The 22480-nt window shown below is 34.2% G+C and overlaps 1 protein-coding gene across 2 annotated transcripts in view; it reads left to right on the forward strand.

Moving 5' to 3' along the window:
• The first annotated feature begins 5827 nt into the window (after nucleotides 1-5827).
• The window catches only part of LOC148621579 (high affinity cAMP-specific and IBMX-insensitive 3',5'-cyclic phosphodiesterase 8B-like), a 127118-nt gene continuing 110465 nt past the window's right edge, over nucleotides 5828-22480 (forward strand). The window contains exons 1-2 of one of the 2 annotated variants that reach the window (XM_088576097.1): nucleotides 5828-5963; nucleotides 8110-8280. In XM_088576097.1, the coding sequence (XP_088432223.1) occupies nucleotides 5955-5963; nucleotides 8110-8280 (180 nt within the window). In that variant the 5' untranslated portion in view covers nucleotides 5828-5954. Of the gene's footprint in view, nucleotides 5964-8109; nucleotides 8281-17025; nucleotides 17060-22480 lie in introns of those variants that run through there. The other variant, XM_088576107.1, reaches the window with a different exon arrangement.

Raw genomic sequence — 22480 nt, forward strand, 5'->3', positions numbered from 1 at the left:
TACCCTACCAGTGCACCTGGTCCATGCTCCCATTTTTTGGAGGAATCCGAGTGTTTTTTTTGTGCGTGTTGTTTTGATTGTTTCATGATCTTTATTGTGTGTGTCTGTTTTCCCTGTAAGTTATTTGTCCTTGGATTGTATTCTATTGATTTCTGCTGGAATCTTCTTCCCCTTGATTATTCTTCGAACCAACACTAACTTTAATTCCAGCTTTCCCAAATAAGTATGCTTAGGGCCATAAAAATGCTTAGAAATGATTTACCTTAACTGCCTTGAAAGCCTATTTCTACTTTTGCTGCTTATATTAATATTAGTACAAACCACTGACTATAAGTACTCTACAAACTAAAGGGTGTAAAAAGCCTGGATCGCTCACCTGGTTCGATAAGCAACTATCTATTTTTGTAAATGCAGCCATATTTTTCCTGGATAAAAATAAGGTAAAAAAGACTCTTGAAAGCCCAAGAAACAATCATATCAATGTCAAGCAGTGTCAAAGGAGAAAATTTCTATTTTTTGAACAATTAAAATACATGGCTGAGCAGATTTACACGAAAATTTGACCACAGATATATCTCATCATACTGAACACTTTTGCCTAGTCAGAAGTTTGCTAATTAAAACCTTAAGGTTTTGAAGATATATACGAACAACTTTTGTCTGACCCCTATATTCTAATTTTGTCAATGGCTGAAATTGACCTAGGTATCACATGAAATCTTGCTTCGTTAAGCAGATATCATGTGTTACAGTAGCACTCACATGATTCCGCGATCTAGATCTAGACACAGACCATAGTCAATGGAAAGGAGTGAAACGTGAAATGGAAAGGATTAAAGATAACCATAAAATTCATAGTTTATCAAAACCAGCATTCAAGAGAAACTCCGCATCTTTCATTTCATTTAGAAGTACGTATAATAAGTTCGCACTATTTGATGACTTGTTTCGCCGGACTGTTTGATCACGTGGTGACAGTCGAACAGTCGCCAGCCATCCCGTGCGTATTAATTTCATGTTACCTTAAGAGAAAAATAATCTGGTTCCCTTGTCAATATCATAAGCGACCCTAGGATCGCTAAAAATATATATTTGAGAGAAACTTGTAGAACAAAAATATTACCCGGGCTGCCAGGTTGAGGAGAAAAGTTGCAGAAGCTGAAGGGGGCGCCATTCGGGATACAGTTTTACTAATTTAAAAGGTGGAAACCTCACAAATGCATCCCCTAATATAGGCAATATTCTTTCTTCATAAATCTGTACCTTCGGGTCACCCTTCACCAGATGAGCATCAAGTCAAATTTTGATATATTTGTTGATTTGCCTGATTGTTTCAAGATGTAGATGTTAAAGAGCCTTAAGTTAAATAATATTAAAGAGACGAAGGTTCTTATGCAGAAACGTAACATTATTTCTGCGAAAATGTAATGCCAAATCGCGGAAATATGATGCAGCATATAATTTTATGAATACAACAAGTTTTGTTTTATGATATATCATTTAATAATTGTCTGCTTCTGCAAAAAAAATGTCTACTTCACTAAACAGTATTGATATTTATTATGTGACCTGTTATCTTATACTTTTGAACAAAAATGTGCTATTTCTTTTTTTTTTATCAAATACCTTTAGAGAGAACATCAACTTAAAATCATTTGCATTAATTAGAAGTACACGTGTTAGTTCAGTCATTCTATATTTTAAACAGATTTAATTTATAAAATACTGTAATTTTGGAAAATATTTTAATTTATTAATGTACAATTATTGTAGGTAGTCCTGATGCTTTACCCCCCCTTTTTGGCTGTTTACAACATGATTATAGTCATGTAACTAACTTTTAAAAGAAGGTTTGGACAACATCAAAAGTATATCTATTGCATGGAATACATATGTACCAACGAACATGCTGCACGAAGCTCTTTTTTGCACATTGTTACATGTAAACGAGATCAAAATCATCGTAACAAGCTCGGTTTCCATAATTATACATGTACTCCTATTATCATTTGTTATCATAACACATAACAATTAACATCCTTTGAAAAAAGTTGGCTGGTAAAGATTTTATTCACCAAAATTCTTCATTTTGTGTTTATTTAGAATATTTCACACCATTGCAGTTAATTGGAATGGGACTTGCTAATTCTCTGATTTAGCCATGGAACAAGTATATTGAATCTGTAAGTAAACCAATTTCCCCGACACACCATGACACATTCACGGGTATGACTATGCCCGGGGTCTGTGTAAACGTTTCGATGCTTTAAACCGTCCATGATCATGAGAGACCACAAATGATCGCCAAATGCGTTAAGAAACCCCTCAGTCCGTCAAGTATAACGAATACCACATATGAGCACAAACCGTGTCGAACAGTATTGAGCATATATGTCAGCACGAAAAGGACAATTAAACCATAGGAACAACCAGCTGATGGTCAGCGTCACTCATGCCGTGCAATCGATTGGCTAACACTATGTTATGAAAGATTTTTTGGGATTTTTGTGGTTTATATCCACTAAGATAGTCAAGTTTTCTGCTAGAAGCAAAGATGCCTTAGATTTACAATTCACAAAATGAATGTTGTATCGGATACTTTTATTCAAATTTAATGTTATAGTGTTATTTAACAAAATCTCTTTTTATTTGATATTGTAAAATATTTTTTTTAATATTAGACGTTCATTTTGTAATATTAGAAATTCCTCAATCATTAATATTATAAAATATCACATATTTTGTAATATTATAAATTGAATTTCTAATATTATAAAATGAATTTCTAATATTACAAAATCAGTTACATTTTTAACATTACAAAATGATTTTCTAATATGAAAAAAAAGGATTTCAATATTAATTTTTTTCAATATTAACAAATATTTGTGTACATCAGAAAAAGATTTTCTTGTATTACAAAATAAAGATATTTTTTAATATTAGAAAATGCATAGAAAATATTTCAGCTATATTCAGGCGATGAATATGAAGTGGATGATAAAATGAACATGAAATGATGATGAAATGAAAAATGGGATGGGACACAAGGACAGCTGGGTCGAGAAATTTTGATTGCCACTGGAAATAGGGAGAGGTGGGTAGGGTCGGGCAATTTAGCCTCCTGTGGCGGAGCCCTATGGGTCCTACTCCGGGAGAATACCACAGTAGGGTTTTTTAACATGCGAGGAACGTGGCATCTTTCCCAACATGGTGCACCACTATGGTTTGCGGTCAGGTTTTCCGTATTATAGCCTGACAACCACAGCATGTAACACGCCAGGGGTACCCCATTCCACCACCTGGGGCACACATCCCAGTTGCTCTGTGGGCAGAGCGCCCTAGCCCCCGGCTAGGGTTCTGAGCACTATTTAGTTGCCTTTTACGACTGCAAGCTTAGCGCTGCTGCAGGCCTATTCTTTTGACACCCGGACCTGCACGGGTCTCAGTATTTACAATAACCCATAGTCTATTAGTAATACCTAAGCTATTCGCAGCTTGTATATCAACCCCACCCTCCATGCTGAGTTTGCTTGCTGTCCAGCCGGAATCGCTATATAAACCTTACTTGATGATTCAACATTGTGGTAGATCGTTGTTTGTCTGTTTGTAATCAATGTCAAATATTTTCCATGTAACATCATTATCATTATAACGAAGCTACAATCTAATGTCGAAAACTTTTGATACATTGAATTTCCGAATTCTGTCGTTCTGTCGAAAACATTTTGTAAAAAAAAATTATAAACAGAATTCTCATGACGTTACAGTTGATGACGGATTGACAAGCTCCTCTCTAGAGTGAATTTCGAACTTAAGACTGTTTCAGAGCTTGAGTGACTGATATCGAAGACAACGTTATCGGTCTGGTGTTGACATCGGCTTGCAATGCAACTTCCGGCGTTATTAAGGTAGTACAATACAGTTAGGTCATTTCTAACTCGAATAATTCATGCCCTCACCGTCATCGATTCTCTCCGACTCACGAGGATGCGAGCGATCGATAGTGAGTGGAATATAACGACTGAATTATTCGGATTAGATTATTTCTGAAAATTTGGTCTCATTTTGTTGAAATAAAGTTGTTTTGAGGCAGTCCGCGCAGAAATTTCTAGCGTTTTGTCAGAAAAAAGTGCATATTTTTTAAATCCTTGGTGTGTGGAGGTTCAAGTCATTTATAAGTAATTTAGTGATTATTGTTATAACATCCAGTAGCCATGGTAACATACTGAAAAAATATCACTGAGTTTTATTTCAAATCAGGGGTGCCTTTCCAAAACTAACAGCCAATTACTATGTTTTATAAAATATCAGGCACTTAGACACTACCATAGGATGAAAGCATGCATGGAGTAGGTGGAAAAAGGGTAAAAATAATAAGACCCTTTTCGATTCATTCTCTCACAATTTTAGTTCTAAAAGTTCGTGCGAAATAAGTTATTTGGAAAATCAGCCAGAGAACCTAATACGGCAGGGGACTGAAACGTTCCGGATACCATTCTTCCTTTAAATTACACCTATATACCATTACATATATTGTATCTGTCTATGTATAAATGCTTAACTATATTTAAACAATATATCCACCAAAATTCAACTTTTACTTTTAAGTTTTACAAAATTTGACAGGGGTAACTTGGTGTGCGAAACAGTGCGCCTTAATGTAACTGTATAGTGCACCCTAAAGGGGATAAAACGTCTAATATATGACTTCCCAAATAAATAATTTTGGTATAAAAATCCTGATTTTCTGATATCAAGAAAAACAAACCAAAAACAACAACAACAACACAATGATGAAATACAAAATAAAATCCGTATTGGTATCAATAAACAGAAACCATTTTCTGATAGAAGAAAATCATTTTTATCACTAGAAATTAAGATGACCTTGTGATATCAGAAAAAAACACAATTACATGTATGAGAATAAAGGTTAACAAAATGCCTTCTAGTTTTCTAATATAAATTGAATTTCTGATATCAAAAATATTTAAAATCGATATTTTGATATCACAAATTAATTTTTGCTATTAAAATATCAAAAAGATAGTATACGGCGCCCACAGTCACAACGGGGATAAAACTTTTATAAACTGATTGATTTAATGACGCGATCGTTGGAGTCTTTGGTATGGTCCGATCAGTATCGAATACACGAGTCCACATGCTGTTGATGCTTATAAACTGGAGTAAGATCTAACAGATTGTATAAGACAGACCAAGGTGTTCATCAAATAAGTCATACCACCTGTTCTACAGCCGCCATCCTAAACTATAAGACGTGTCAATCTCCATCGTAGTGATATATCTATGCTCCGGCCAATAAAGGCATTCGATACTTTTTTTTTAAAGTACAATAATATTTCTTAAAGTCAAATATTATCTACATTACAATAGATTTGAACCTTTGGAGAAACCAGCCAGGCGGTTACAGTTATAATGTAGAACTGCTTTGCTCTATTCATGTGCCCTTGCCAATTTGCAACTTCATAAAAATTAAAATTGTTCTTTTTTGAAAAACTACTGATTCTATACTGACACTGGCGTGCATAGCGTGAATCCATTGATCTGATTTTATCCCCCAAATGACGTCATCACGATGAAGACAATAGCAATTAAATAACGATTTTTATTTAAATTTCTGCTTCAACGAATATTTTCTAAAATGGCTGATTTGAATTTTAAGTCCACATAAGCGACCCAACTTCGTGAGATTAAAAGATTAATCTATATAATATAAGCATATTTGACTACTGAACTACGACGTTCAACGTTTTAGAATAGGTTTATGGGTCACGGTTTAAAACAATAATGGATGCCTGCAAAAGAGTTCATCCGATCGTGTAAAATATCTATTGATATAGGATAGAAGTTCAGTATTTTTATCAGTTGTTTTGGAACTAGTTGTTGGTATTCCGTTAAGGTCTTAAAGCGAATGGAAGATTCTTAACATGTCAGCGGTAAGCTCTTACGAATCAAAGCAGGTCCTTAATTGGTATTTGTACGTCCACTTTTAAAGTGTCAGAATATTTCAAACCTATTACAATTTCGTGCAAATATTTTAAAATCAAGCTTTAGCCAAGTCTCTTTTAATTACAAATAAAAAAAAAAAAAAATCAACAAAATTATATATGTTATATTAGTGCAGGTAAACGGTAAGGACTGTAATACTACCGCCTATTATATGTACAATGTATGTGTTTCAACATCTGAATAACTAGTTTATTTTACATACCCTCATGTATTGAACTATACAACCACTGTCAATATGCTCTTGTGTAGAGAGACAATTGGAAAATCCTCGGGCAAATCTTTTTTCTAGTGGAATTGACCGACGATCTTCCAAGTAGCTCTATACACAAGAGTTTGTGCTATGTCAAGACAGCCACCGAAATAACACTATAACAAACTCATTCAAAAAGAACAACTTACTGCCTAAACATACACGAGCTTGTGGATGCGCCCACTTTTTTGTTTGCGGTAACTCTTCAGAAAAGTTTGAAAGTATTGGTGAAAAATGCCCGTTTTTCTTCTTATGTAATGGTGCCCCTGATCCACGTATATAAATGGGTAATGTTTACCTTTCCACCTCTACTCTATATATATATACTACGAGTTTTTGTGCAGGCATTTAATTCCGGCTGAACTTTTTCCACTTTTTGCCAAGGGGGAGATTATTGCATTTTTATCTATTCCTGTTACTAAGCTAGAGTCCTCGGCTCACCTGTGTTGAGCTAGAGTCTTTGACTCACCTCCTTTGTTAAGCTAAAATCCTTGACTCATCTCCTGTGTTAAGCTAGAGTCCTTGACTCACCTCCTGTGTTAAGCTAGAGTTCTTGTTTCACTTTCTGTGTTAAGCTAGAATCCTTATTTTTCACAATACTAGTTTTTTTCTTTTTTTTTTTTTTGCATAATGTCGAATGCGGGTTAGACTTTCCTGTTTTTTTATTGTCTAGTTTGACCACTGGAACTTTTAACTATGCGTATAAACAATAGATTTTCTATCACAACATTCAAATTTTCCTGATTTTGCTTTTTGGATGCTCAGTTGGTACTTACATATATTAATATGAAACACATTTCAAAACGCAAGTGTTTATATGCATATCTGCCATGTCAACATTCGATGAAAAAAATCTTGTACAATTCATATATAATAATTAATATAGCTAATGATATGTTTTAATCAAGGTACTAAATATGAAAGGCAGGAGAATAATACAACCAAAACAGATTTATCTTGACTTGGTTTGTGTGTGACTTTGTATTAGACACATGAGCACGTTTTACTACTGTGTGATGATAGACACACGTGCACGTAACTGAGTTTTCACAAATTAGTAATTATTTGATTTTTAGATGGCAAAAATTTGCAATTAATGTCTCCAAACAAGTTCCATATTTGCTGTTCAGAAACACCTTGATAAATCCATCAAGAATCCGGCGAGTTTTCTTGAAATAGTTACAGGTTATCAACATATAATATGATTCTACGGTTCTCGATTGGATTGAGTTGTCTTTCTTTTCATATAACAGGCACAAATAATAACATCGCTAACGTAAAAGGCAATTCGTAATCTATCGAAATTGGTTACGATAAAGTCATAAACAATTTTTTGTTAATTTTACGAGATCCTTTCGGGTTGGGGAAGCATTTTCCGAGCGCATCAATAGATACACAATGATAGGCGTCGCATTAGTTAAATCGCACTCTCTTTACTTCCACAGAACGGTTCACTTTAAATATAGGTTTCAAAGGAGTTTTCATAGCATCTTTCATCCTTTCAAAAATGTCAGTATTCTTCTAAATGTCAAGAAAGTTTAGACAAATTGTCATCGCACGTGCATTTGCACATTTTCTTCACTTTGGAATTATATTTTGTCCAGTTTCAGGGAAGAAATTCTTATGTTAATTAGACATAATAAAGTAAATCCTGTTTTTTTTTATGAATATTCCAATCATTCTAAACTGTTTCAATTTCCTTGTTTCCATGTATTAAGCGCCTTTTATACGCTTGCTCTGTTATACGCTGAAGAATGGTTTTCATCTATAATCAACCACGAGACCACATGTAATTTCCTTTCAATTCTTACTTTTTAATTCAGGTACCCGTTCCTGCCCCTGACACAATCTCGGTAGTAGGAATTACTCCCAAGTATGTCCCATCTCATCATGACAAGAAACACGACAAGGAAAAAGATTCTGGTAAACATCATGAAAAGAAGAGAACTGTCAAGAAAACGTACATCAGACGCAAAAAGAGGGAAGAGAAAAGGGTAAGGTGATGTGCGAGTGTAAAATGTATACACATGTTCATTAATCGTATAAATTGTATTTTTCTGCATCTCAACTAGAAAAATCATAAGCATGAGGCAAAAATTAAAGGTGGTACCAAAGATGAGTCGATGTCACAAATTTTAAAAAATCGAGGTTTGATAACAATAGTTTCCACTGGAAGAGGATTTTTTTCCCATTATGAAGTACGTCCTTGTGGTTAAACATCCATTTTGCTGCTCCAATGTTATTAATGATTTTCCAGGGAAAATTCTTTTTGTGATTTTAAATAACAGAAAAAGACAAAATATCATCTTTTGTAGAGCTTCTCTTAGTTATAGAAGTTTCAGACCGATTTATTTCCCTCATTTAGCTCGGACATGACATCAATTGGGCGGAGGTTTCTGGGCGGGAATGCCGACGTATGTGTGGCTAGTTTGTTTTTTGTCTGTTTTTTTCGTCGATTTCTTACCAACGCTAGTTGTTTCTGCATACAATTCCGTATTTGGATATAATTGTTCTGGTCTGTCTGGTATACAATTAATATTGTAGAATTTAGATTTGTTAAAATATCACCTAATGTGTTTCATCATCGAAAGCAAGAAAATTTCGAGAATAATTATATATTAATACCGCAATTCAAAATGACACATATATTTACATAGTAAGTGTCGGTAAGGACGACTAAACTTGTAATGTATACTTGTATATGTAGCAAATGTGGCATTCTAGATAAGGAAAAGGCTGACGAATAATAATATCTGTCACAACTTTTTCCTTGTAATGATGTGTTGACAATCGTGCTAAACCCCAGTTTTTATATGCTCTTTGAAAAATATTTATAGATTGCCTTGCCAATTTTCCTGCGTTTGCCATGTATCAATGGCAGCAGAAAATCACATCTTCGATTCTCACTCAAGAGGCATGAAAATACAGTTCTTTTTATGTGGTATCAGCTGATTTATCGAAGCAAGTCGTCAGTTTACCACCCTTTATCAAAGTAAGCATCATGTACTTTTGACCCTAATTAAACGAAAAATATATGTTGATATAGCATGGATAATAATGCAACCTGCTAAGGATGACAAAACGCATACTATCCCACTATCCGAAGATTCTTTTTTTCTTAAAACGATTTTAATTATCTATAGTAACCCTATTGTAAGGAATAAAAACTTCTTCACTGACTTCTTAATCATCTCCAAGTTGCTCTATCGACCAATATTTCCTGTTAATCTATACCCTGTTATCAAAAAACAAACAATCAGCAGCATTAAATATCGAAAAAAAAAAATGAAGACAAAGAAAACTTCATCTCTATGCAACGAAATCACACCTGTTCGTCTCCATGGTTACGTGAAAACTTTCGTCACCATCGCCTTAGCACCTGTCCAATTCTGAATGCTTTAATTATTGATATGAAATATAAGTAATGAGTGTTATTCCATGATGGCTTACATAGTTAGTGTCCAGTCATTGTTGGAAAGATTGGCGCGGAAAAGGTGCCGAGTATGGATGTTCAGTATTTATCACTTTTCATAAAGATTTTCTCGTGCGGAAATTGACAACAGTACATCAACTGTTACAATTAGTAAAAATAATATAATGAGGTTAGCATAAGAAAATAATTGTTGCGTTTATTCACCCGAAATACGTGAACAAATGGACTTCGTTGTTTCCTGGCGTCAAGTTTACCCTAATTTCTTGTAAGTGGTTTGAAACTGGAGTCTTGACAATGAAGTTGAACGATTTGAAAATACCGTGACTAGCATCCATCAGCTGACTGCAATTGGTATCTTCAACATTGAGTATAGACAGATTGAATGTGAAAACACAGATGGAATGACTGTCGACACACTAAGCATTACACTTCGGACTGATGTTTGTAAAGTTGATGATTCCTGGCACCTAATCTAGTTTTTTAGATTTCACAACATTCCCTAATGAGAGTTTCCTCACGCGGAAGTTATGAAGATCAATATTTTGTTGAAGTAACAGTGCATGAGAAATTTTATTTAACAATGCATTGAGTTTCAATGGACAGATTACAAGGTTAATTGTGACATTGTTTTTAAAACAACAAAGGGACTTTGATTTGCTCTTATTTCATTACCACTAGAATTTACCATCTTCAAGGAATAATAGATGAACATCTCCGACTACTTTCAATCAACGGAATGGGTTGTACACCAAGTATTCACGTGAATCAAACTGGTGTTGTCTTCTGTCGTGAATCTGAAGAGTCCAACTCACATATAGCGTCTTACAGTGCTACATATCACGCACACATTGTCAAAACGGACACTTCGGGTGAAGTGACGACGTCGGGGTCAGTAACTATTACTGGAATCGACAAACAGGCGACGTCGTTCAATAAGGAACTTTTCCCGCTTAAACAGTTAAAAGAGAACGTAAACATTGAAGTAGAAACACAGACGAGTAGACTAGATATGAAGGTAAGACTTGCCATGGATACATTTTCACGACAATCACTGATGTTGTTGGTCCGTTTGTCAAAGCTGTCCGGAAACACAACTTGTGCAATTCACGTGCCGTGTCGTTTTTGTTCTTTACCGAAACTTTCTCGGCATTGAAAAAAAAATCACCTCTAGTCAAGCCTTACGGTCCATATTCCCGACTTGCGGACCAACATTTTGTCAACATTTATCTCCCTTTGGAGCAGGTGTCTATTCGGTACACGTAAGGTTTTCCATCCGATATTGACGATACTTTCGAAAATCTCGAAAGTCAAAAGGGAATTTCTCGTTCTACTGACCCTGCCATAAATTTTCTTTCCCCAGGATACAAATGAAAATCATCCTTATGTAACCTACCAACAAAATGAAACCCCTGTAAATTTTGGAAACACCGTTGTTTGTCTGCTGGCACGAAACCATTATTAATTTTCCCACTATCTTCTTTATAGCCGTTCTGTAATTTAAAAAAAAAATTTCACCACCGCAATTCAATTCAGATCTTCAGGGATGTTAATATGAACCTTCCAACAATTAATATAAAAAAATTACCATTATTTTTACAATTTATATGCATAAACACAGAGATACCCTAAAAAATGACCCAAAATAGCTTCCGGATGTCACAAACTTGACCTTTTTTGACCTAACCAAATCACAACCTAAATGTCAAATTTCTCATCTCAACACATCTACTAAAATAATTTCATTATTCCTCTTCCATTTGAGCACAAAAAGTATGAGAAATTCTGACAGGAAGTGTTTCTAAAAAAAATTTGAAAAATCACCTATTATTATAGGAACTATACAACGAAAAGCTAAGGGCAGATAATTGTGGTCTCGTACTTGCTGGGGATTCCATTTTCATTCGAGTTACCTCTATTTTCTGCACCCGAATCCGAACATCTATTAGAGAGATTTCGAAATTATACCTGCTCTTACGGGAGGTAACTCTGCAAAAACAGGATAAAATGTGGCTGCATCCCGAGCTCCGCAAGTAGGGAATATGAGCTATGAAAGAGAAGTAGAACGTTTCCAAGCAACGTATCTTTTGCCACTCAAGAATTCTTGCAATTCATTAATTCGTAGTAATGCGCGTCTTTCATAAAGTATAAAGTATATTGTTAGCCGTTTGTGGTGAATTTCTCTTATTCGTAAAAATATGATAGATGATCATGCTTATGGAGCAGGGCAACTTAAATACGGTGTTGGAAAAATCATATAGAAGACAGTGCCCCTAATGCACGTAACTACCTTTAGTTCTCTATTTACCAAAATTACTGAAGGTTGACTGAAAAAAAGTTTCAAAAGAAGCCCGTTCGAACCTTTTTTTCTTGACGATCAAGAATTGATGTTATTATCTGTGTTGGTATAATTAATTAAAGGTAAATTTGTCACCGCCTGGTATGTCAGTTGGGAAAATTAATTAAACTTTATTGATCCATTGCCACAAGACTCGATCAGGAATGTTTTTTTTTCTGTGCAAATCCATTCTTTTCCGAACGGTAGGGAATATCTTGATACTTATGTACAATTATATTCTGTACGTCCTTCCATTTCATAGATTAGCTCCCCGAGAAGATTAACATTTTCAAGATTGAATGATACATTCCCTTCAGGATAGAAGCCGTTAAAATGGAAACTTGCACTATTAATAAAGGTTGATGAATCTCGGAGATATTAAACCCATAAAAATCAAAAAAAGTATATCTCAGGGCCTCGAAATGATTTTCACTTTTAACGTCTCTATACATCTTAAGATATAAGTGAAGGATACCAGTAATTAACGTAAAGCTTATTTTTTTTTTGTCTTGCCCTTGTTTCATCCGAAGGCATATTGGGTAAAAATATGAAAGTTTTGGGTTCACCTTAAAGTCGTTAGTATGTATTCTTAAATACATGACTGACCAACGCAAAAACAACGCAGTTAAATAAATTTAAGTTCTACTTAACTCATAACGAAAGTTCATCAAAATTCCGGAAAGATAGTTCGCAAATTTGTAGGATAATTATGGTTACTTACTAGTATGAAAGTTTTTTAAGCATGCATATGTGTATTAACCTTTGCGATCTATCTTGGGTCTTCGGGACAATGAACACAGATTACAACTGTTTCTGTCTCTGTATAAGAACGTCAGATTCCCTGCTGGGCTACTGAGCGCTTAGTTTCTACCAGTTACCTCTATAACGTACAAAATACCTAACACGCTCTTGCGTTTGTCTCACAAGATCCCAGCGAAATACCGACAACTGGCTGAAAATCAATGGTTTTACTTTCATGTACAGAAACATATGATGGCAACGTAAACAAATATTGTCCAATCTAAATGATCTCGTGGTTATGATGGATTGCTAATAAATATTCGAAGTTCCATTTCTAGTTACCATTTAGTATATATGTTAATTATATCGATAAAATTTAGTAAATATTACCGAGAAGTGTTACATGTAGATTAGCAGAGCTCACCAATCGCTTTGTGACCAATAAGTGATCGATGTCATATTTGATCGATTAGCCATGTCAGGTCATTTCTTCAAATTAAATGTAAACAATGGGATAAAATGACGTCTTAGTCGTATATCCGTAAGTTTGTCCTGTATATCTGAGTTAAAGATATTTATTCGTACAATATAATTATACGTAATATAATATATTCAATGCTTATTATCAATTAAAATGCTTCTGATTTTGAATGAAAGGCATTTGTTAAAATGTCTGAACATCTGCTATAAAGAATTATGAGTGACATTTCTGTAAACAAATATAATGCAAGTTTTGCTCATCCTCGACTTGCACATTAGAGTCGTTGAGTTATAAAATGTAAACTTTGCAACGAAAAAGAGCAGGAAATGCATTAGAGACGAACGTTTATATATGTTGGTACTTATTTGATAAATATTCCAATAATTGTGCCTCTTTCAGAATAATTTTCTTATTCGGTAGACTAATAACATAAGAGTACGAATTTCTACGCATTCCTTTCTGTTTTTAGAATTACGTACTGCTTTTCAAGATGATATTACAAGTAAATTATTTGATTTTGGATTGATTTGACTATATTTAGAATGTAATTAGTTCATGACGAAAATGCAATAGTATTAAATAGAGTTGAATTCTACTTAAGAACTATATGAACAACGTACAAAAAGAGAAAACAACATGTGTAATTTGCGCCCTCGTCCCCACACAAACAAATATCCCGCACATAGACGTGTGTCTGTAAAAAAGAATACACGTCACGTAATATCTTATACTACATATTATGCAATGTTTTATCGAATGTTCCCAATGTTTTGAATTTCGTTATTATATCAGTGTTTTAGTAGTAGTATACGATTAGGTCAATTCTGAAAATTTGGTCTCATTTTGTTGAAATAAAGGTGTTTTTGGGCAGTCGGTACAGAAATTTCAAGTGTTTTGCCATAAAAGTACATATTTTTCCAACCCTTGATGCCTAGACCTTCGGTAATTTCACTCCCGCACTTTCTTCCGCCAAAACGTGGCAACTTTGATATCAATTAGCAAATCACATAATTTAAAAGAAAAAATCATATTGAAAATATCGATAAACTAAAGGAGTTAAATATATATTTAACTCCTTGATAAACTATAAAGAAAATATAGGATAATCAATTGGTTATCGTGAATAAAAAAATATCATCACTCGTGCCATTTAACTCATGCGCGGAACAAGTTCCTCACACTCGTTAAATCTAGGCGCGTTCTTCGGCACTCGTGATGATATTTTGGTTCCGCACAGTCGTTAAATCTATGCGTTCTTCGGCACTCGTGATAATATCTTGGTTATTCACGCTTTATTTCCAGTTAAGTATCATATTTAGGTTACAGACCACCAATTCAACCAATGAGCATTTGGAACGCAAAAATAGTCCTACGCAGAAATTACCCCTGTTCCTCATAGTGCTGTGAAAAAAGTTCTCATCTTATTTAAACAATTTAAACAGTTTCTGAAAGGGAAAACATTTCTGTACATTTTATAGGTGCATTTTGCTTCTTGTGATGTGAAGCCTAATCTCCGTAATGATTTTTAAATATACCCCTGTCTTGTGAAAACACTGGGATTTCCCATGCTATTTATAGACCCTTCACTTCCGGTGACCAGTACTGCACTGCAAGTCTGCTAACCCCACATGCCATTCTGAGGATTGTGAGCTGACATATGTAGAATCGTGCTGATATATAGTCCTCTGCAGGTTAAAGTTAAGGTAAAGTCCAGAGAAGCCATTGAATATTGTGAAATTAGCATAGAAGCCTATGGAAAGTGGAATTAGTGGTTTTTAGGCTTAATACTGCTTGTCAATGGTATAGTGTAATGTCTAAAATTAAGAAACACGAAAGGGGAATTTATAGCCATGCAAAAACAAGTACTGTCTTTAAAAAAGATAGCCGACACAGTAAAATTAATTTTCTTCTTTTTACATATAATTTTCTACATTTCATTCAGGAAATAACATATAACACGAGATTTCAATTTTCGATACAGGTTTCTTCGAACGCCACTTAGTTATCAGAATTCGACCAATCTGGAAACAGAATTGCGATCAGGTGACTTGCGTTTCCATGGAAGAGCGTCTTTAAGGTCAAAGGGTAAAAATTGAAAATAAATCGACTGCTTCGGAAAAAATAACTTGTTTTAAAAATTTTGGTCTGATTTTGATTTTTTTATTCCTTATGAAAATCCCTGCCTATGTTTCTCGGTCATATTTCAGATATCTCTGATGGTTTTCGGGTAATTAAGGGTGAAAGGGGCTATACCCCAAACAATCGACTTTTTTTCGACGCAGTCGGTATCGAGTTCGCTTTGACATCACTTGACATCCATGATGCTTAACCATAGCAACTTAACCGATGTAGCTTACAACCTCACATTTCATTGGACAACTGTGATAGCAACCGTGAAAATTAAGGCTCTATTGAGGGCATCAGTGTCCGGAATATTTTCGATCACTTTTCTATATTGAATAATCTTTTATCAATTGAATAATTGGAAATAGTTAACTTGTTGGACCAATAAAATAATTGAAATACGAATCATAGTACAATGATCACACAGTCAACCAAACAAGATCTTTATCAGATTTGATTATCAACAAAGCGAGAATATGCGTCGGCTATCTTCTTTAAAAGTATATATAGTACTTGTTTATTATTGGACCGACTTCGAAAATTTTTTAATGAACTTCAAATTTCTCCTATATTGTGTCCAAACCACTTGTTTGGTCCATAATGAATTGTAAGTCCATATGCTTAAACCGGTGTGTCAAAAACTAGTAATGCGTCCAAACTTGCCCAAAGTGAACAGAGGTCGTCATGCTGGGCTCTGCGAAGCTCTTTATTTTCTACAGATCAACCAAACTTTTCGAGCACAGTGGGTACAACTGCAGATCGAACTTTCTTCAATGGAACATCAAAGAGACGGGGTGAGGAAAAGGGGTAGGGGCAAATTGCTGTTTGGTTCATGTAAACATTTTTGTGTTGTACATTTATATTTAACAAACTATTAGAATTTTGATTGACAGTAATGGTCTTGTTGTGAAATTCGTGTCGTCCTGGTGTAAATACCAGCTGATTTTTCGGTAATGTTGCGATCACTTATTGAGAAAAAAAGACGCTTTCATTCGTTATGTCTTAGTAAACCAGGAAGGAAGCTTGATGCAGTAGACTAGGTACATAGTACCATAACAGTATAAAAAACGAAAAAAATCAGGTAATATAAAAAAAACAACAACAGTGTCTTACTACAACGAAAAGTAGACAGAGAGGTGCAAATTTCTTGTAAAATAATACAAAAGTATTCCGTACAGTAGTGTTCGGAGGAGTTCCGGGGTTTAGACACTCCTTCTTGTTGGAAAATTTGTTGCGGAGGCACTCAACTTCTTCGATCCTTAGGTGAATAATATTTATATTTTGATAATAATAGAGATAGCCTTTCCTTAAATAGTGGTCAGATAGTCTAAATATGGCTTGTTCAAGTGTCATCCAGCAAAAATTGTTGAAAAACATCCATACAAAGTTAAGAAGTATTATTTATATACCAACCAATACAACGAAGAAAAATGGCCTTTACTATGTACTATGTCATTTGATTTCCGCCGGAAAGAGCAATGACATTATAAATGTAAGTTTTTATTCTAAAACATTTTTTTCAGGATGTTCGTAAATTTTAAAGTCATCTCATTTATTTACTCATTCACACTTCCCACTCAAAATTACTTTAAACTAAAAGGTTAATGACCAACAATAAAAGAGTATATCTTAAATTAAGAGGAAAAACGCTGTCACATGGTAAGAACTTGTATTGGAAATATGTTTAGGTCAAAAAGTATTTTAAAATTTATTAAGTATCACAGCGGAGAACTAATGTAAGAGCTAATTATTAGAAAGAGTAATTTGCGCAGAACTTTATTATACCTTCTTCCATAATCATTATCCGCAATTTTAATAGAGGTTTACATGTTTTAATTAAAATAAACGCGAGATTTATCCAGAACGTTTAGAAAGCCTCTGATACTTTCAGATTTAATTTAAATTTAAATTTCAGGATTTTGCAATGGTTGCATAATTGAAGCTACGAATTACCTATTCTTACATACATATTTACGTATTCTCTGTTGTTAAACAAAACGTTGCAAATATATTTGTTTTTGTTCTTCAGCTATTTAAGTACAGCTCTGCCTTAAAACCAGGCAGAAACTTGTGATTAGTAATTTACGCATATCTTAATCCAAAAAATATTTTAATTGGGATTCCTTCAGTAATCTTCATAACAACTGTATTCGACAATTAAAGCGTAAACGAAGGTTGGTCTGTGGAGATATGAACACATAAAGTTTGGTTAAAAATCTGGGAAAATTTCCCGCCAGAAATTTTGCACTATAAACAGTGAAAAATTATTTTAACCATGTATAGCAGATCCAAGAAAATGAACACAAGAAGAGTTTATTTTAGGACGTAGTAAATGTGTTTGAACAGCTTTATTGTGACGAATTACCCCAGTCTGATTTTTAAACAGATCCCGTACTTAAAAACCATCGGCTTCACGGGCGGATCCAGGATTTTAGATTAGATGGGGCGCAGTTAAAATTTCGCCGACCGGAGCGAGGCGAAAAATTGGTTTAGGTTATTTTTTTAAATATTCTTCTAGAGTGGTTGCAATGTAGATATCTTTTGTGGTAAAATTAGCGAGAAATTAAAGTTTCAACCTAAAACTGCCTAAATTTACCCTGACAACCCATGCTTTGCAAAGTTTAAAGAGGGCGCACGCCCGTCACGCCCATCACGCCCCCGCCCGCCACGTCTCCACCCGAATCCGCACCTGCGCTTCCTTTTTTCACAAAAAAAATGTATGGACAAATTTAAAAGACCTACTTAAAAGAGATGTACTGAAATCCGTCAGTTAAATTCTTGCTACAGCTATGCTAGAAGTTGTCTGGTTGTTTCTGACTTGGTGCATGTGGAGCGTTATGAAAACGTAGCCCAATACCATAAAACTTCTGAGTGCAGTCTAAAAGTCTTTGAAGTATTTTTTTTACATGCGATATGACGTAATTATTATTTTTTACACCGGAAACGTTAATTCCGACTATATCCGACATTTCCCGTAGCCCTCTCACGTGATCACATCGGCATACTCGATTTCTCATACCAATCGAGTTCTTGAAAAAGTATGCGGGACTTTAATAATGGAAGACACCGACTTCAAGTTGTAGATATAACACTTTACTGGATGGAAGAAGACAAATTTCTCTTTGCTTTCGGGTACAGCCTGTTACAAGTAATAGGATGTCGCTAAGTTAGTTGTATGTAAGGATTCAGTTATTTTAATTAACATTAGATACAGCACTAAGCTCAGGGAAGGTGTGGTGCAGATATCAAATGGGACGAAGCAACATAAGAAATCATACACTAATTCACATTTTGTTTACCGTAATATTACAAATAAAAGAAAAGTAGTTATTGTAGAGAGAAATTGCATTGATTGATGAAGGTAGAAGCCTGGTCTATATCCCATACAATTGGTTTCACACAAGCCCCTAGAAGTGTAATTTTGATAGTCATCTGCATTATACCTAGGAACTAGAGAAAGAGGCTTTAACATAGAGCTTTCCACAAAAAGAGCAAAGTATTTTCCACTTCAATTTTTCTTTCAATTGAAAGATTGATATTTAGTCCTTGCTAAGGTACCAACCACTTTTAAGAGTGAGAGGTTCTGAATTTTTCTTTGCATCCTATATGAAAGGTCCACCAGGTGAAAGTGTGTGGTACGCAAGTTGAGTAAATTAAAGGCAGTGCTTCCCCATCTCCAAATTATGGGTTTAGGCATCGCATGGCTAATTGCCCTCAAGTTCCAGTTTTACTGATTATCATAGGAAAAACTCTTATTAATGGCAGAAAGGATGTATTTTTTTTATTGAATTCATAACATAAATATAAACAATGAAACAAAGACCCAATACCTGGCCTTTGGTATGGACTTAAATCAAGCACACTTTAGGTGTTGCAATGCCACACAAACATTATTTATATAAAGTAATAAGATATCAATATTTTACAATTATAACCAACATTTAAAATTGAGAGTCCTCGTCTGTGGACTAGCACTAACTTATACCCTTGACCAATATCTAAGTTTCATTCATATTTTTTGCCAAATGTAGATGTTTGTGTTAATTTAGGATTCATTGTAACTAGTGATGTATGATACATGTGGACCAGATTTTTTTTTCAATTATGAATTTGTTTACCTTTTACATGTATCATACAAGATACATGTGTACATATATGTCTTTGACATATACCTTTGCTGTTATTTATGAGGTAATATCTTATATGGACTTTTAAAATACCTTGATCCACAGAGAAGTTTTCTAATTTAACATGCTTCAGTGGGCGAATTATAATAAGCATTCTTTAATAAGGGCTAGCTGCTTGTACAAAATACAGATCATTATTTCAAGTTTCATGAAATCTGAATTGTCAGGATATATGATGAGGTTGTGGAATCCAGATGGAAGCCTTTTATAATGTATTATATATAAGAAGACCTATATTTTGTCTTGATGTACATGTTTGATTTGTGTATATGTGATTTTTAGTAAGGTCACTGTTTTCCTCATATATGAATATTAAGAGTATGCTCCACACATGCTTATCGACTATCTCACAGTCAGCATAAAAGGGTCTATTATTATACCACCTGTAACCTGCATACAAAATTGGAGGTATCACTAGATTGGATCACCCCAAATATTCTTGTGTGTGTGTGTGTGTATCTGTCCGAATTCTTAACATACAATGTGAATTTAACAAGTATAAGCACATCTCTTAACTTGTTCAGTGGATTTTTATGCATCTTTCCTTGTTGGTTGAGCATGAAGATCCATTATAATAATTTGCCTGAAGCTTGCAAAGGGGAGGGACTAAACTTATAATTGATGAACTAAAAAGTATGGTTTTGATACCTGTGTGAAGAAAGATATACAGTAAATAGTATGTTCACATATATGTAAGTTAAGATTGTCCAAGTATAAATTGAGATAATTCAAGTATAAGTTAAGATATTCCAAGTATAAATTGAGATAATCCAAGTATAAATTAAGATAACCCAAGTATAGTCCAAGTATAGGTTCACATGTCTGTGGAAGTTGGAATAATGAAAATGAACCCCTATCTAGCTCTCAGCAAACCAGATTACCACTTTCTAGCTTTCAATATACCAAAAAGTAACTTTTTCTGGCTTTCAATATACCAAGGCAGACCATATACCACAATCCAGCTTTCAACATACCAGAATATATCATTATCTAGCTTGTAGCATACTAGAACATACAATGTACCACTATCTAGCTCGCTTTCTGGCTTTCAGTATACCAGAACATATCTTTCTGCTTTTAATATATTTTTATACCAGATTATAATATCTTTCAACAGGATATAGGGCTTTAAGTAAACAGCTTTCTGTAAGCAGCAAGTTTAACCACTTAGCAAAAGCTTATCATTCATTCCAAATCAAACAAAGAATATTGAGACAATACAGCAAGCAAACCAATTCCTGACTTAAAGCAACATTTTTAAGGGAACATTTTATATTGTATATGTATGTAGTTATGTTCTGCCCAGGCCAATAATTCTATACCTTCCATTAATATGATTTTTGGACTGTGTTATCTGAAACTTTTTATGGTTGGAATATGCTTCAAATTTAGGAGAACACTAAATCAAAAGTATGAAATGCACTTTATCAATATCAATGATTTTTACCTTGTCTTCTCATCTGCAAATAAACTAATGAAGAAATATTTTTCTTGAATTAGATGTAAAATCAATAATAGTACCAAACATTGCAGAAGAATCATATAAGTATCGCTTCAGATTAGGCTAACTCATGGTAATTGTCTGATTCTTATCTGTCTTTTAAACAATTTCAGGATTTTTGTTTTGTATGTTAAGGAAAGACTATGTAAGAGAAAACTTTTTCTTTCAGTCTACGTAAAAAAATAGATATACTAAAAAATGGAAAGATAGACAAACAACATGATCACTACATACATTTCGTACCATTGTCTTTTTAAAAGCAATAATATAAATATAACAATAAAGTTGAAAAAGATAGCACTTTCCGTACATCCATTACATCATTCATTTTGTGCATTAGAAAGATAGAACATCATTGCTTTTAACAGATAGTTTGACTGCCTTTGTGGATATAAACTGCTAAAATCTCCAAAAATTTTTCTTAACACAGTATTAGCCAATCAATAGCGATATGAGAGACGCTGACCATCAGCTGACTGTTCTTATACTTGGTTAAATTGTTGTTTTTGTGCTAATATATATACTGAGTACTGTTAGAACCTGGTTTGCACTCATGTGGTACTTGTAAATCTTACAAAAATAGTTAAGAATTATGATGAAAGGAAATTTTGCTTTGTCATAATGTAAAAAATAGGAACAATAGTTTAACTTAGATGTATGGGAAAATTGGGGATGAGAATCTTAAAGGTTTGAATAAACTAGCTTGAAGAGACTTCGTGAAAAAAAAAAACTCCTCAAATCAGGGGCATTTTTAGTGATATTTACATCAGCAACTAGCAGTATTTCAATATTCTGTCAACTTATATATGCTATGAGGTTTAGTTGATAGTGTATGGATGAAGTCCATGAAAGAAATACTGCATTAATCTTACTTGACATTTGCTTTGACGTGTTATACTTTTTCATCTGACTTCAGTTCTACATATTTTTACTACATGGTTAGCATGCTGGCCTTGAGAGTGGGAGTTTTGGGTTTGAACAGGGCTGACTTACCAAAGACTTCAAAATTGGTAGTCACTGCTCCTCTAACAAGTACACCGTAATTATGGAGATAAAGTGATAACTGGTTGTCTAGGAGTCAGAATAATGTGGTCTAGTGGGGTGGCATGCCTACCTTTGAGCTGTTGCTACTGTGAGCTGGCACAATAAAAATCTACCTCAGCATGTCAAACTAATACAAAGCATGGTCTAATCAGTCAATAAGCTGTTCTTGTCCAGAAATGCATAAAATATCTGCCATTGGACATTCAACCATAACCAATCAATGGATCAGTCTACATAGTTTTGATGAGCTGCTTTTTAAATTGGAATTATATAGAATAAAGACCTCTTTCATCTTCATGTACATGTGTTTTGTTCTCCTACAATGTATATGGACTTCATACATTTTGA

This window comes from Perna viridis, chromosome 3, assembly GCF_037379345.1.
Source record: "Perna viridis isolate PV_CMFRI_1.1 ecotype Kerala chromosome 3, ASM3737934v1, whole genome shotgun sequence".
NCBI classification, from domain to species: domain Eukaryota; kingdom Metazoa; phylum Mollusca; class Bivalvia; order Mytilida; family Mytilidae; genus Perna; species Perna viridis.